The sequence below is a fragment of the Rhinolophus hipposideros genome, assembly GCF_964194185.1.
Source record: "Rhinolophus hipposideros genome assembly, chromosome: 9".
NCBI classification, from domain to species: Eukaryota; Metazoa; Chordata; class Mammalia; order Chiroptera; family Rhinolophidae; genus Rhinolophus; species Rhinolophus hipposideros.
This window is the reverse complement of record NC_138055.1, coordinates 55,906,365-55,921,658: the sequence shown is the minus strand read 5'-3', so window position 1 is coordinate 55,921,658 and position 15,294 is coordinate 55,906,365. Positions and strand designations below refer to the sequence as shown.

The 15,294-nt window shown below is 51.6% G+C and overlaps 1 protein-coding gene across 2 annotated transcripts; it reads right to left on the bottom strand.

The window, feature by feature from the left end:
• Window positions 1-572: 572 nt before the first annotated feature.
• ESYT1 (extended synaptotagmin 1) lies at window positions 573-14,117 on the bottom strand. 2 transcript variants are annotated; one of them, XM_081060519.1, is made up of 31 exons: window positions 13,553-14,032; window positions 11,924-11,965; window positions 11,617-11,751; window positions 11,423-11,496; window positions 11,235-11,307; window positions 11,000-11,089; window positions 10,764-10,819; window positions 10,232-10,355; window positions 9,963-10,139; window positions 9,757-9,839; window positions 9,438-9,486; window positions 9,222-9,308; window positions 9,033-9,125; window positions 8,737-8,808; window positions 8,473-8,559; window positions 7,197-7,346; window positions 6,707-6,862; window positions 6,403-6,579; window positions 6,155-6,237; window positions 5,979-6,027; window positions 5,780-5,869; window positions 5,553-5,648; window positions 5,183-5,254; window positions 5,002-5,088; window positions 2,691-2,831; window positions 2,431-2,579; window positions 2,220-2,318; window positions 2,009-2,140; window positions 1,826-1,931; window positions 1,563-1,612; window positions 573-1,386 (listed from the first exon to the last, which is right to left on the bottom strand). In XM_081060519.1, the coding sequence occupies exons 1-31, from the start codon at window positions 13,940-13,942 to the stop codon at window positions 1,347-1,349; spliced, it is 3,309 nt and encodes a 1,102-aa protein (XP_080916645.1). In that variant the 5' UTR covers window positions 13,943-14,032; the 3' UTR covers window positions 573-1,346. The 2 variants fall into 2 exon arrangements, with proteins under 2 accessions (XP_080916645.1, XP_080916646.1); XM_081060520.1 differs by lacking the exons at window positions 573-1,386; window positions 1,563-1,612 and having other exon boundaries at window positions 1,696-1,931; window positions 13,553-14,117.
• Window positions 14,118-15,294: the final 1,177 nt, after the last annotated feature.

Sequence of the window (15,294 nt, the reverse complement as noted above, 5' to 3'; positions counted from 1 at the left end):
GATGATAAAGCACCCCCTATTCCAGTGACCATTTTTAGTCGTTTACTCTTCCTCCATCTCACTCTCCTTTCGTGTGGTTAGCGAACAGATGGAGTGCAGCTTCTACAGCTTGCATTCCAGGAAGGGTCCCTAAAGGAGCAGAGTTCAAGGTGAGCAGATCTGAATGGGTCTAAGACTTCTCGTTTAGCTGCCCATTGGGTGGGCCTGAAGCCTTTTTGGTTGTGGCTGAACATACCGCTGAGACACTCTGAGTCTGTTGAGGCACAGAGCTTCCAGGTTCACTGGGTTTGGGAATTCTTTCCCTGGAGAGCCCATGAAATGATGGTCAGCAGACAAGTTTGGTAGGTAACAGACTTCATCACCGTGACTGGGAATGAATCTCACCAGAAACTCAGCAGCACAGGTCCCTTGACCATCCTCAGTGGAACCAGCATTCTTTGTGGCTGCAGCCACAGTAGGTTTTGACCACTAAGTAAATTGAAATGATTTGTGAATTGAATACAGGCTTTAGACACTTGGCACAAACACCTGATGGGTAGGCGGGATTCCCGTCCTGAAGGAAAAGAGCCATGGCTGGTTTGCATATACTGTTTAATGTAAGATACAGTGAATTGGCAGAGTTGGTGCAAAACAGATTCAGTTCTAGTCAGTGAGTTAACAGCCGGGCACCAGACGGAAAATGGGCCTTACTGCCCAAGGCCCTCCGCACAGCACCGGCTAGAGGCTCCAAGACTGAAACCTGCTACTTGAAGGCTTGGATAGAATCCAAGTGTTCCCAATTTCCAGAGTGAATCAGGAGACTGGCTGGCCCCAGTCGTAGCAGGTGTAACTTTCGGGACAGGCTTGAGGAAAGTGGGAACTAGACATGGGGGCCGGGGTTGCCAGACATTTGCTGTATGCAGTGGTCCAAGAGGCTCAGAGCTCGAGTACTTAACCTGTCCACCTTCCCGCCCACGTGCTTACCCTCCCTATTTGTCTTTTTTCTTTACAGAAGAAAGATCTTCCCAGAAGTGTATTTGGCATAAGCTAATGCCACTGCCAGTGGCCAGGCACAGGTACAGAAGGCCCTGAGGAGTTGGGAGGAAAGAGAATTTGCAGGCAGAGCAGGAAATAGCCAGCTGTGGTCCCTGCCCCAGGACCCCAGAGGATAAAGGCCGTGCAGTAAAGAAAGGGTAACATAAGGTCCTCCTCTTTGGTCAGGCAAAGGCCCCAGCACGGGCCTGGGCGGTGAGAGGGCTGAGGGGCAAAGGCTCTGCCCTCAGGCCCTAGCTTTCAGCTCATCCCACTGACGGGGTAATGCAGCAGCAGGAGAGGCAAGGAGACAGCAGACTGGTCATCCCCAGCTCCTAGGAACTGCCTTTGTCCTTGTCATCCATGAGGTCATACCTGTGGGAACAAGTGGAGAACGCTCAGGTAGGAAGTTCACTCTTGTGTCTTATGAGACACCATCCAAGGGCTTTTATACTTCAGTCAGTGGTTCGGCTCACTTTGCGTCCTTTTTTCCCTTCCTATGATTGGGATTTCTCCTCCTTCATATCCAGGCCGGGCCCATCAATACTCACCACTGGGCCGCACCCTGGCAAAGGTCGATCTCAGCGAGGTCCAACTGCATCTGTGTGGGAGGAGAGTCGAGGCAAGACGTTATTTTGATATGTGGACAGACCACGTCCCATCATCATGCATTTCTGGTCCCAAACCAGTGCAGAAGGTCATTGGGTCACTTACAATGTAATGTCACCGGGGTGCTTCCTCTCTAACAGGGATTGCAGCCTTCATACCAGCGCTTCTAACTCTCACCTTTGCCTGCTCATCCTCACCCTCTTACCTTCCCCAGCAGCTCACGCTCTCTTGACATGAAGGAGGAATTAGACTTCACTGAGACATCCAGCTTTCGCCGGAGGGCCTCATCCAGGGGCAATTCCCACTCAAACCTAGGGAAGAACTGGGTATTAGGGCAGGCATCCTTCCCAAGCCTGCCGTCTCTCCACTCCAATGCCCACTGACCGACCGTTCATTGAATTCAGGATTTAGAGTCCTCTTCTTCTGTGAGGTCTTCCTCTTGGTGCCCTTGTTCTTGTCTGGCAGTAGCCACAGTGACACATAGGGGTCAGGGGGATCCCGTCCATTCTGTCGAAGGGCCCTGAAACAGAAGGTTGCAGGTAAGAGCCAACAAGGAGAGGGATGGAAAGAAGCTGGAGGATCAGACAGAGGGGTCTCACCGGCAACTGTGAACGATGCTGACCAGCTTTCGTTCTTCACTGTAATACCATACAGTCAGTTTCACCTGGCCCAGAGGCCCAGCTGGAGCCTCCAGGGGACTGTGGAGAGATGGAGATTGGCCTGGGAGAAGGTAGTGCCTAGGGAACCTGTAGCCCATCCTTTATACGCGTTCTCCTGCCTGGTATCCATCTTTCTGTCCCAGCCCTTTACCTGTCAGCATGTGTTAGGCGCTGCCGGAGCTCTGGGGCCGAGGAGGTGGTCTGAGGGAGGCCCCCCCAGAGCTCTGGTTCTTCACTCAGAGATGAGGAGCTATGGCTGTGGCTGTGAGCTTCCACTCCTGAGTGCTGGGAAACCAGGATCTAGGAGGCAAGAAAGCTGTAAGCCAAGCAGGTTCCGCTCCGCTCCGCTCCCTCGCTGAGGACACGGCCCTCTGTTCCCACCCACCCCCACACACACCTCCTGCCACTCACCCCCAGCTGTGCTCTCAGTAGCAACTGCCCTTGACCATTGTTGAGTGTAAACCAGCGGTCCAAGCAGAGCCGGTCAGCTCCGAGGAGCTCCGAGACGGGCAGGGACAGCGAGCCCAATGTGCCAGTCCCCTCCCCCCGAACCTGTGGAGCAACAGGACTGTGATCAACAAAGGATTTCATCCTGGTGTTCCAGGTCCAAACGCTTGGACTCAGGGTTTTGGTGGGAGACTCCCCATTGTGAAGGGCTGGGAAGCCCTGGTAACAGTTGCTGGTCCCGTCGCTTCCCTTCCTTTAACCAGAGTAGACTATACTATCTTTCCTTCCTAAGCTTTCACAAATTATACCGGTAATACCTGCACGGGGAAAGAAAAGACAGTAAAAATGGAATTAAATTTAAAGTAAATGTTCCCTGCCCATCTTGCCCCCATTTCCATACTCCAAATGTTTCCTTTGTTCTAACATAATTCTAACTAACATGCCTACATCTCTATTTCCTGATTTGTCAACCTGAGTACCCACTGATTCCCGGCTATGCGAGAGGAGGAACTGAGCTCATTTACATCTCTACCTCTGCTAGTGCTAACAGGTACATTATTTTAACTTCTGCTTTTTATTAATGTAATTCTCTACTTACTGTTCTGTCAACTTGGCAGGCATTTCTTCACTCACTCCTCCATAAGATGAGGAAGTCAGCACTCCTGTGTTACCTATCACCTCTCCTCTCCTACCTCCCATGCTCTTCACTTTTGGTTCACTCTTCAACCCACTGAAATCTAGTCCATTTATGTCACTGAACTTGCTGCAAAATCAGTGACCTCCTAGTTTTCAAAGTCAATGAACAGTTTTCTTTCTTTTTAATGAATAGTTTTCAATCATCTAATTTGACCTCTGCTTTGGCCACTTGCTGTCTTTTGAAACACTTTTCTTCTGGTGTCCGTAACCCACTCTTTCACGGTGAGTGTCCCCGTCCTGGCTACACGTCAGGCCCTTTGAAGGCTCTAATTCCTCCATCTGCCCTTTCATTGTTACGGGGCCCAGCGTGTCCGTCTTTCTTCTCTGCACACAGCGCACTAGATCTTGTTCACACCCTAGACTACAGTTGCTACCTGTGTCTCTCATGATGCTCACAGAGAAGGAGAGGGAAGAACACCATAAGAGGACACAGATCTACCTCCTGGATGGCTGTCTCCCCTTGGATGTCCCTCAGACATCTCAAATTCAAAAACTCCTGTTATGTGCATTCGCTGTGGTGGCAATGGCACCTTTATCTGTCTAGCCCCCTTATCCTAAAATCCCAGGAGTCAGCACCTAGGCTGTTCCTTGTTTCTCTTTCCCCTCCAAGTCAAAGTACCCAACAAACACCACCTGGCCTTTGCCATTGCTTGCTCCAGTTACTCTGTCTCAACGCACCTGCCTGCCTCCAGCCTTGTCCCTCTGTACCCTGCTCTCAGCATGATCTTCCTAAAGTGCAAATCTGGATATGTCACCTCTCGTTCTTTCAAATGTTTCCCTATGCCTTCAGGATAAAATCCAAATTCTTAGCATAATATTCAACAGCCCCTATGATCTTGTTCCTACCTTCCTCTCTAGAATTTGCCTTCTTTCTCCTCCATTCTTTTCTCAGCCTGAAGCGTTTCCCTGCCCTTTTTTTTCTTGGTTAGATCCTATTGACCCTAAAGCTAGGGGTCATCTAAGGATGTCTTTTTTTTTTTTTTTTTTTTAATTAATTTTATTGGGGTGACAATTGTTAGTAAATTTACATAGATTTCAGGTGTACAATTCTGTATTACATCGTCTATAAATCCCATTGTGTGTTCACCACCCAGAGTCAGTTCTCCTTCCATCACCGTATATTTGATCCCCTTTACCCTCATCACCCACCCCCCACCCCCTTACCCTCTGGTAACCACTAAATTATTGTCTGTGTCTATGAGTTTTTGTTTCTCATTTGTTTGTCTTGTTCTTTTTGGTTTATATACCACATATCAGTGAAATCATAGGGTTCTCTGCTTTTTCTGTCTGACTTGTTTCACTTAGCATTATTCTCTCGAGATAAGGATGTCTTTCTTAATATCGCCACTTTCCCCCCTACTCTGAGTTAGAATAGAACCCCTCTTTTTCCCCCAACAGTGCCTTTTATCCCAGCAGTTATCAGTTTGGAAGTATTCTCTGGTTATTTTTCCCCCAAAAGAGTGTCAGCTGCATAAAGATGAGAACTAGATATTTTATCTTCGAATGCCCTGTGCCTGGGGTTCAGTGTCTGGCCCATCATGGGAATCTGCAAAATGTTTGTAGCATGAATTTATAGTACCTGCAACTCCAGGCTCTCCGTGTTTGGTTTCCTGATGAGAAAGGAGGCACTCTCGTCCCAGGTGGGGGCTGAAGTTTGGGAAACAGTCTGGTGGAGATGAGGGGCAATGATCAGTGGTTGATATTCTCTGCTCTAGTCCTCTTACCCCTCCCATTCGTAGCCCTTGGGCTTTTCCTAATACCTTAGTTTTATGAGAAGTATCTCCCACAGTGATAACAGCATAAGGGCTGGGAGGCTTGGTACCTTTTCGGAGCTAGAAAGAGAACATGATGTTAAATATTGAGTATTTAGTACTTAATTAAAAATTGTCTTAAATTTGAACCACAGTAGGCAGATCCCCCCTCCTCTCACCAATTATATCCACAGCCAGGGACCATGTCCTCATTATCACTCAACAGCCACCACCCTCCTTGAACAGATAATTCTTCCCACCCCAGCACCACCCTGGGAAAGAGAGGAATTTGAAATGTACATTCCAAATGCAGCAGAAGCATCCGACCCGAGGGGGTAGAAGGGCCAGGGAGCTATGGGGTGTGGGGAGCAGATCTCACCGGCAGGGCCTCGGCCCGCTCCACATACACAGACAGCAGGGCCGCCGCCAGTTCTGCACTCTTCTGCGTCTGGATCAGACTGTTCACCCGTAGCACCTGGGGGAAGACACACAGGAGGTTGGGGACTGGGGACTGACACCCTGAGGCCTGGCGTGTGCCTTGAAAGCTGACAGAAGTGTTCATCTTGGCCCCTCGGGTCCCTTCCTTCCTCCCGTAGTCTTCCTTACCTCCTCTAACTCAGCAGCACTGGGACGGGGGCTCAGACGCTCCAGACGCAAGTGCAGGCGGCCAGATGGGACGTCCTCCAGGGTTAGCCACTGTGGGAGTGGGCAGGGTTAAGACTTGGGGGTGTGGGGACGGAGGGACTATGAGAATGCGAGTTGGGTCACGATCAGAAGGGCTTGTGGATTCCGACTCCCCGCTCACCTCGTCAAGGAAGCCACTGTTCAGGACCGCGGTGAGACTCACTTTACACCTGTGGAGAGAGATTAAGACAAGGTGCGTGGTCAGAGCCAAGCTGTCTCCCTGAAGCAGACTTTGAAGGCCTATGGGGACCCAGCCTGTTACCCCCCGTTATCCCCGCTGGACCCCAACCCTCTCACCTGCCCAGAAAGTCGTCCTTGTCCAGGTCCTTGTCAAACACTTCAATCATCAGCTCTTGGCCTGGAATGGAGGTGACGATCACCTAGTGGGAACAAATAGTGCAGACAAAGCAGATTCACTACGTCTCTTCTCCAAATAACTAGAACCCCCATCCAGTCGCCTGACTCCAGAGCTTTTTGGAGCCACTCTCAGAACCATGGGCAAGAAGGGCGCAGGACTGGGAGGGTCCTCGCCGTTCAGTTCTCACCTCAAAAACCTCGTTCCAGCGGGGATTGAGATCTTCCCGAACAACACGACTCCGGAAGCTTCGTCCTGCCACCTTTAGTTTGACATAGGGGTCTGACTTGCCCTTCACCAATCCCCCCAAAAAACGGTCTTTAGCAATCAGGTCCTGGGCTTCTAATACATGGATCCGAAGCACATTCTGCAAGAGGGGCAGACGGGCACCAGATGGCAGTCAGAGAGGAACCGGTTGGAACCAGCCCGGAAACAGGCTTTGCACATGTAGGGTGGGCAAACAGACCATAGGTCCTTTCCAGATACAGACTCACCTCCGTCCCAAAGTGACTGTCCGGAGTGGTGTGACAGGGTCGGGGGGGTGCGTCCACACTGCTGCCTGTCACGGGGCTCTCACGGTCCAGGTCCCCAGCGCCAGGAGTACCAGGCACGGTGGGGAAATGCACCTCTGATGAATCCAAGTACAAGATCTGGGAAGGGGAGTGTGATTGTCCAATCAAAGAAGTGCAGCTAGCCACCAGCCGGCAGGTATGTGGGTGCCGGGGGCCGCAGAGCAGGGGCGGTGATGGGGAAACCAGGTCTCTGCCTCAGCTGGGCTCATCTCTGCGGGGTTCTCTCCACATGCATCCTCCTCATACCCCATTTCTTCCCCAGTTAGATCTACAAACATTTTTTTGTTGTGCCTGTTAGGTACTTCCACATATACGAGCTCATTTAATCTTAGAGGCTTCCCCTTCCTTACTCTTAATACCAAGGAGCCCACAAGGCCTTTCCCCACCGTCAGCAATTCCTCCATCTCCATACCCTCATAACCAGCTTCATGTAGAGCCTGGAGTTTGTGCCAGAGCTGCTTAGCTGGAACCACTGATCCAGGGTGAGTTCCGAGGCGGTCAGCAGGCGAGCCAGGGGCAGGGTCAGCGCCCCTAACGTCAGGGCCCTGGAGTCGTCCTTTACCTGTAGGCACAGGAGGTGATGTCGTGACGAGATTAGGGAAAAGGGGGGCATCCTGGGGAAATTATAACATGGCTCCAGCCTCATTCTCTGTGCCAATGACAGACTTTTGCTACAGTCCGGGCCATCTGTTTACAGTTCTTTGCCCACCCCACAGTCCCTTCCACTTGTGCTCATTCTGCTCCCATTACCTAGAAAGTTCTCATTCTCCTCCTCTCAGCCTGTTTAAATCCTACTTATCCTTCAAGGACCATGTAAAATCCTATTTCCTTCACAAAATCCCTCATTATTCCAGCCTCTGTACCTTTCTCTGGCTATCCTTAGCACTATACTGTGGGCATTTTACTCCTGCTGGTTAATATTTAATTGTTCTTGGATGGTTTTATATATGTGTGTCTTGTTTATGAAACTAGCCAATAAACTTCATGAAGGCAGATACTGTTTAATGCTGTTTCTATGATCTTTAAAATGCTAGGTGCCTAATAGGTACTCAATATGTTCTTTCAAAAAAAATAACTTCGAGGCATAATTATATATCATAAAATCACTTATTTTAAGTGTACAATTCTCAATTATAAAAAAATGATTCTTGGGGCGGCTGGATGGCTCAGTTGGTTAGAGCGTGAGCTCTTAAAAACAAGGTTGCTGGTTCAATTCCCACATGGGCCAGGGAGCTGCACCCTCCACGACTAGATTGAAGATAACCAGCTGCAGATGAGCTTCCGGAGGGGCAGCCGGATGGCTCAGTTGGTTAGAGCGCCGGCTCTCAACAACAAGGTTGCTGGTTCAATTCCCACATGGGATGGTGGGCTGCGCACCCTGCAACTAAAGATTGAAAACGGTGACTGAACTTGGAGCTGAGCTGCGCCCTCCACAACTAGATTGAAGGACAATGACTTGGAGCTGATGGGCCCTGGAGAAACACACTGTTCCCCAACATTCCCCACTAAAATTTGTGGGTTTTTAAAAAATGATTCTAGATAGGTGGTGAACAGGAAGGGGGGGGGAGGAAGAGTCTAGATAGGTGGATTGAAAATAGAGATCAAAGGAGAACATGGAGAGAAGAAATGGTGCACATCTGGGAAGACAGGCTAGGGTATTCAGGAGGGGGAGTAGGTGATGACCTCACCTGTACATCAAGCTCTTGGCTTTGAGGGTCTTGCAGGAAGAACCGGAAGGCCTCCTCCCACACCGGGCTGTTGGTGCTGTACACAGCCTAGGGACGTGCAGGATTCAGGGGCATGTCACAGTACCATTCCTGTTCCTCTGAAAGCGCTAGCCTTCATAGGCTTTCCAAAGGGAAGACTTCTGGGGACTGTTCTTTTCCCAGGAACAGTCCTCCGTCCTCCACGCCTCAAACACATGATACCTCTCAACACATTCTGGTCCTCACCTTGCTCTCTCGGGTCACATCCTGAATTGACAGTTGTACCATGGGGTTGGGTTCCTTGTTCCCCTTCTTCAGCTGTGGGGGGTAGAATTCAGAAGTCACTATCGTGGGTGTTTTTGTTTCAGTGAAGGAAGGTGGGCTGTTACCAGGATCTTTTCCCTGAGGTGGCTCTGATACCCTCCTTGGAACCCTGAGTTACATGTTGCTGCTTCTAAAGCAAAGCAGGTAGGGGCAGGGGAGGGTGTGGGAATGCTGCACCCAAGGCTCCCTGTTCACCCGCCCTCAGAAGCCACACTCACAGGAAGATCCTGCGCCCGATCCAGATAGACAACTAAAATGGCAGCTGATGGGGGCTCTGGTCGGGAGGAGACGCCTCGATTCCACTGTAGAACCTGCAGGGGTGGCAGCAGTCAGACCTGGCTCCACGCAGCCAGACTTCCACATACCTGTATCTCCCCTGCCAGCTTTCTGCTACCCATGTTGGTTACCTGCTCCAGTTTTTCTGCATCTGGCAAAAGTGACAACCATTCTAGCCTTAAGTGAACTTGGCCTTGCCCGCCCTGTAGAGGGAACCACTGAAGGGAGAAGTAGAAGACAGTGAGGTGTAGTAGAGATCAGACACCCACCCAACCTCATCCCTGCCAACGTAGCAGCTATTGTCTGCTGAATGGGTGAGACCACCCCCCCATCTTCTCTCAACTTACATCATCCAATACTCCAGCCTGCAATACCTTCCCTACATCCAGCTTCATTCTGGGGGTGGGGGGGGCAGTGAGAAGGGGAAAAGGGGAATGTTGTAATTAGCAGCATGTCATTGGCCCTCACTCACCCACACAGAAGTAACTGTCAGATCTCAGATTCTCTTCTCCTAACACTCAGGAAGTGTAAGGAGGTGTGTGCGCCGCGCATGGGGGGGTTGGGAAGGAAAACGATACACAATTCCCAGGCCCAGAAAAGGATTATAATGACCTTTGTGACCTTGGTAGCACTGGGGCTTTCAAATCCCAACAGGCCAAGTCTCACCTGCCCAAAAAGTCATCTTTGTCTGGATCCTTGTCAAACACTTCCACCTCGATCTCCTGGCCTGGGACCTCGTGTATGACCACCTGAAGGGCACAGCGGGGGAAGGGCTTCACGGGCTGCGGCTGTGAGGGTCATCCAGGCAGCACCTTCTCCCAACCCCGCGAGGCCTCCCCATGTCACGCAGCCCCACTCCTCAGCTCTCCCACCTCGTAAGTCTCTCCCCACTGGGGGTTTAGTTCCTCATCGATGACACGACTGCAGAATGTCTGGGTGCCCACTCGCACAAGGGCATAGGGATCTGATTTGCCCTCAATCAGGCCCTTCACATATTTGTCCTTGGAGCTTAGCCCTCGAGCAGCCAGCAGGTGAATCCTAATAATGCCCTAAGGATAGGAACCAGATAGTGAGTAACTAAGGGCCCAGCACAGGATTTCTGAAAGAAGAAGCTATTTAATGGGGGCGAGGCCATCCATACCCTGGGAAGAGGGGAACGTAACTGGGCTAAATCATGAAGGTCAGGCACAAGGGGCACCAGTAATCGGTTGGGCAACACCAGGATGGCAGCGATGGAGTCCATGATCATGGTGTCAGAGAGTGAGCTGAATGGGGGAGGAGAAAACGAGGTGAGGGTGGCTCCAACTTCCAATATCCCCTCAACCCCAACTAGGATTCCCACAACCAAGAGAAGGAAGTCTGTCCTTAAAAATCTTTCTATGCTACTCTTCTACCCTAATTTCCCACTACTGCCCTGCCCCTTCACTGCCATCCCAGCTCTTCTCTTTTTGCTTCTGCTGAGCAGACTTAGCCCTCTTCATTCTCTACCAAAATGCCCTCTCCCCCCACAGAAGACAAATCACAGCATGGTGTTTTTCAGGGGTATTTGTCTTATCTCCGCAGCTAGCGTCAAGGCTCCTGAAGGGCATCACTGCATCTTTTACTGCTTCGTAACCCTTAAACCCCCAAGCCAGGCTGGAACACTTAGCAGGTGCTCAGAAAACCCTTGACACCTGAGTCCTGGGATATCCAGCAGGTTGGTCATCCCTGTCCAGTTGATATCCAGGGTCTGGAAGAAAAGAGCAGGGGGGTCAGGACAGAACATATGGCGACATCGTCACATCCGGCCAACAGTTGCCAGAATTCAGCCTTCTTGTCAATTCCCTCCTCCATTCCCCATAGCTGGCTACACTCACCCTCCCTATCCTGTTTCCCCTGCTTTCCCATCCCCCCCAACATTTTCCCTTACCGGGCGTCGAATAAAGAACATTGACACAGCCCCCACGATAGGAAGGTCTCCAATGAGTGGCTCAAGAATCACCCTCAAGACACCATGTAGCTGGAACAAGAAGAGAAGATCAAAGCCTTTCCTCAGAAAAGGCACTCTTTCCGTCCCCAGACTTCCCCAGCCTTGGTTTTTCCAACCTCCCACTTCCTCATATCCCAGGAAACTGAGGGCAAAGCCTCCCTATTATGGGGCCCACCTGCATGCCCTTGACTCCTGCTTTGCAGAAGTATTTCTTCACTTCCACATCAATCTGCACATCACCCACATAGCTGGTGGGGAAGAGAACAAAGGTTAGTACTAGGCTGACCTGGGGGTCAGAGGAGTGCAGTAATCAGAGTGACCAGCATCCTGCCAGGGGAAGGAGGGAGTGGTGAGTGGCATTACCTGATGTTCAAGTCCAGCAGGATCTGTTCTTTCTTCTGACCAGGGTGAACTTTGACTCCTAGGATGCGCAATGGCTGGAGAGAGACGAATTTTTGAGAGAGAGGGAAAGAATAGAGTACCTCAGCCCCCCCACCCCCAGTCACCACCTTCCCTGTCCCATCTCCTTTCCATTACTTTCCCTCTTACATACATACCTTTTCACCCAGTTCCACTCGTGTAAATGTAAATGTTTGCAGATGGGGGTTAGATCCTCGAACAGCCGGGGCCACAGTTTCCGCTAACAGCTTCTCCATATACTGGCCCAGGAAGGGCCAGACTTGGGCCACAATCTGGGAGGAAGGAGAACCAGTTATAGGAGAGCCCAATCTTCCCTCCAAAGTCAAGTTCCTCCCCACAGAGAGCACTGGGGAATAGGTTGGGGCTAGAATTGAAGTGTGGCGGGGTCACACAAGAGGAATGAACCCCCTTCCCCCTCATGAAAAAAATCAAGACAACCCTCACCTTATTTAGCCATTCAGCCTTTTCCACATCTGGGAAGCTGACCTAGAGGTGGGGAAGGCAGAAACAGTGATGAGCACACCCACCCGCCACCTGTGGTTTCCCACTAAGATGCTGGAGTCAAGGGTTGGGATACCCACAGAGGAAAGGAAACATAAATGTGACAGGACCTCCTCACAACCAGGGGTGGGGGAGGGGGCGGGGTGCTGAGATGTCCTGAGATTTCATTCCTCCACAAGGTTTGGGGGCACTGAGGTCTCTCTGACTAGGGGAGCTGGCGGGTGGAGGCCACACAAAGTTCGTTTGTGGATAGCTCAGGGATGTGAAATGACAGCTGCTGAGGCAGAGAGGAGGAGGGAGGAGAAGGGCACATTCTTTCTGGAGGGGGAGGTCCTGCCAAAACAGTTTGAGGAGGAAATTCTGGGATTGGAGAAGGCCTGGTTCCTTTTTGCAGCCTTCCCTCCTCTCCTCTGCTGGGGCTTCTATACCAGTAAAGTGAACAGAAAAGCAGCTCCTTGAGTCAGGGAGGGGCAAGAAGAACTATCTAGGCAGGCCCTGACCAAGATTTTTCTTTCTTTTTATTAGTGTGAGTCCTTTTATGGGAAAGGATACCTGTCCCTTATACTAGGCCAGAGGACTGGCAGTTGCTTCTGGGGGATTAGTTTCCATGTTGAGGAGTAGGAGGAACAAAGACAGTTGCTACCTGGACTACAAGTCCCCTGGGACCATTTCTCCCCGTTCCCCCTCTCCAGATCCAGCCCTGGGAAGCATGGCTGTCTGCCTAGTGCCAACTTTGGTTCCTCTCTCTTGCCATTATCCCGCTAGACTGGCACCTCTGCTGGGAGGAGCAGGGAGGGACCGGGTAACGGGCTCTGCAAGGCCTTAAAGAAGGCTTCCGGCCCCCCACCAAAGAAGAGAGGTATAGAGATAAGGATCCCGGCCCCAACCAAGCAAGCACAGCCCGTAGTCCGGAAAAGGGTGGGGCCGGCCAGGGCTGGTGGCGTGTGGGCAGCGGGCACTGCAGCAGTCGCACTCCCCTCCCCCCCTTCTTCCAGCAGCCGTCTGCGCTGCGGCCCGGCTGCCTGAGGCTGGAAGGCGGCGACGGCCGGGGGGCCGGTCCAGTTGCGGAGGCTTGGCTGGGTAATGCTCCTAGGGCTGGGTCCCAGCAGGTCCCCAGGGATAAGTGCGGGAAAAGGGACAAGGACCTAACGATCTTGAATAAGGCGGGGGAAAGTCTTGAGGAGGGCAGGAGAGACGAGGGAATCCTCTGAGCGGCTGCGGGAACGGGGATTCCCAAGAGCAGCAAAGGCGCAAGTGGCACTAGAAGTGAGGAGGGGCTTGGCTGGGAGGGAGAGCCTGGGCCGAGTTAGTACTGCTCTTGCCCAGTGAAAGAAGTCCTGATTCTGTGGAAGGATCGGGATCTGGGCGTGCGGAAAGGCACGGGGAGGGAAGGTGGGGAGAGTGCATTGTCGGTCCCAAAAGACAAACGGCTAGCCGGGCGAGAGCGGAAAGCCTGGGCGGGGCCCATTGTACCAAGGTGGGGAGCTGACGTGAGGCAGAAGGATGAAGAGCCCTAGAACTGAGGGGCTAGAAGGGGCTGTGCTGCGCTGAGGATTGAGAGTGCTCGCTCACCCAGGCAGGTAGCTCCCGATGGCTCATGTAGAGTGTTTTCGCCGTGAGCCGCTCCTCGTCGTCCAGCAGCTGCCGCGCTACTCGAAGGCTCCGTTCTTTCTCATCGCGGACCCGGCGCCAGCCCAGGTAGAGGGCGAGGCCGAAGAGCACGAAACCCACGCTGAGTCCCATTGCCCCAGCCAGGTACACCGGCACCAGCACCAACAACCGCCGCCCAAACGAAGTCAGCACCGCCAGGGCCTCACCGGCCGCGCCTGGGCCGGTAGGTTGGTTCTCCGAACTCAGGTCCGGCTTTGTGTGAACAGTGGGGGGCTGGTCAGAGGGGCTGGAGGGAGCAGAAGGCTGGTCCACGGGGCTGGGGCCGGAGCCGTCTCCAGGAGAACGCTCCATGGTGCCACCTCTGGGAGGACCCGTCTGATGCAGAGACCCGCTCTGCAGGTTGCCTAGTATTAAGACCCGCCGCCCCAGCACAAACCGTAAACCCCAAAATGGGGGAGGGGACTTCAAGCCACGCCCTTTCTTTCTGACAGTTTGGGTTGGTCCGCACCGCATAGATCAAGGTGGAGTCAAAAGATCGACACCCCGCCCCTCTTCCGCCGGGAAGGGAGAGGGCTCCGGAGAGATAGGACCTGATTGGACCAGAGTGCCAAAAAGGGAGGCCTAGGATGGCGGGAAAAGGAGGAAAGAGGCTAAAGAGCAGCATTGGATTGGCCAGAAAAAGAAGACCGTGTACCATTTAAAGAGGAGAGGCGGGACCAGGAATTCCCCCACGTGGGATTGGAGTGCTTGTGGTATGACGTCACGCAGAGCCGCATCGCCAATTACTCGGTTTTAGAGGGTGCTAGAATTGCAAAGTTAAGGGATTGTGGAGGGTCAGGATTCCCTTCCACTCCATGCGGTTTGGCATGATTTGGTCTGAGATTCCTACATGTTCATTTGTCTGTTTTCCCGAGTTTTCATATTCTAAGCACATTCCTTCAATTTTTTAATTTCCTGGCTGTCCTTACAACAGGAAAGGAAATTACCCTATTTGGAAAATGAATGTGCTCCATAACCGACCCTGCCTGTCCTGTCCCCAGTCCTTTACCTTGTCTGCGCAGTGTAACGACAGACGCTTGAGAAAATTGGAGAATACAATAGAGTTGAGATAACCCAACCCTTCAGGGAAGAGGGGGAAAAAGCAGAGTGACTAGGAAGTGAGGCTTTATTTCTATTTAGACATATCCAAGAGCTAGTCCATTCTATCATAGAGGGAAGATTAAAACTAAATCGGTTCCAAAAGGGGGAAGGGGGGCTCAGTTGCAGCAGAAATAATTATATTATCCAAGAATTTTCTGATCCTGACAACTACTAGGACACTAAAATGAGAAACCAAGAGTAATGAGATAACTCCATTTCTCATTTGCCCTTATTAGAAGGAAGATTTGGATACAGTCATATGTAGAACTAATGCAATTATACGTTGTACTGTGTAGGGAAAAGTGCAGGGTACATTGACCATGACCATTGTTACTAGTTAATGGGCTTAGAGGTGTCGTCCCAGGTCTTAGAAACTAGACTAACTGGAAGCCCAGGAGGGAAAGGCTGGTCATAGATGATTACCTCTTAATGCAGTATTTGAGGGGCTTATTGTATTACTCTGATGCAGCAGGGGAACTAGGGTTGATCATTGGGAAGACACTACATCTGCAGCTAATACATTTTATCTGGCTCTGCAGCGCATAGATTTCATCAAGCTGTGC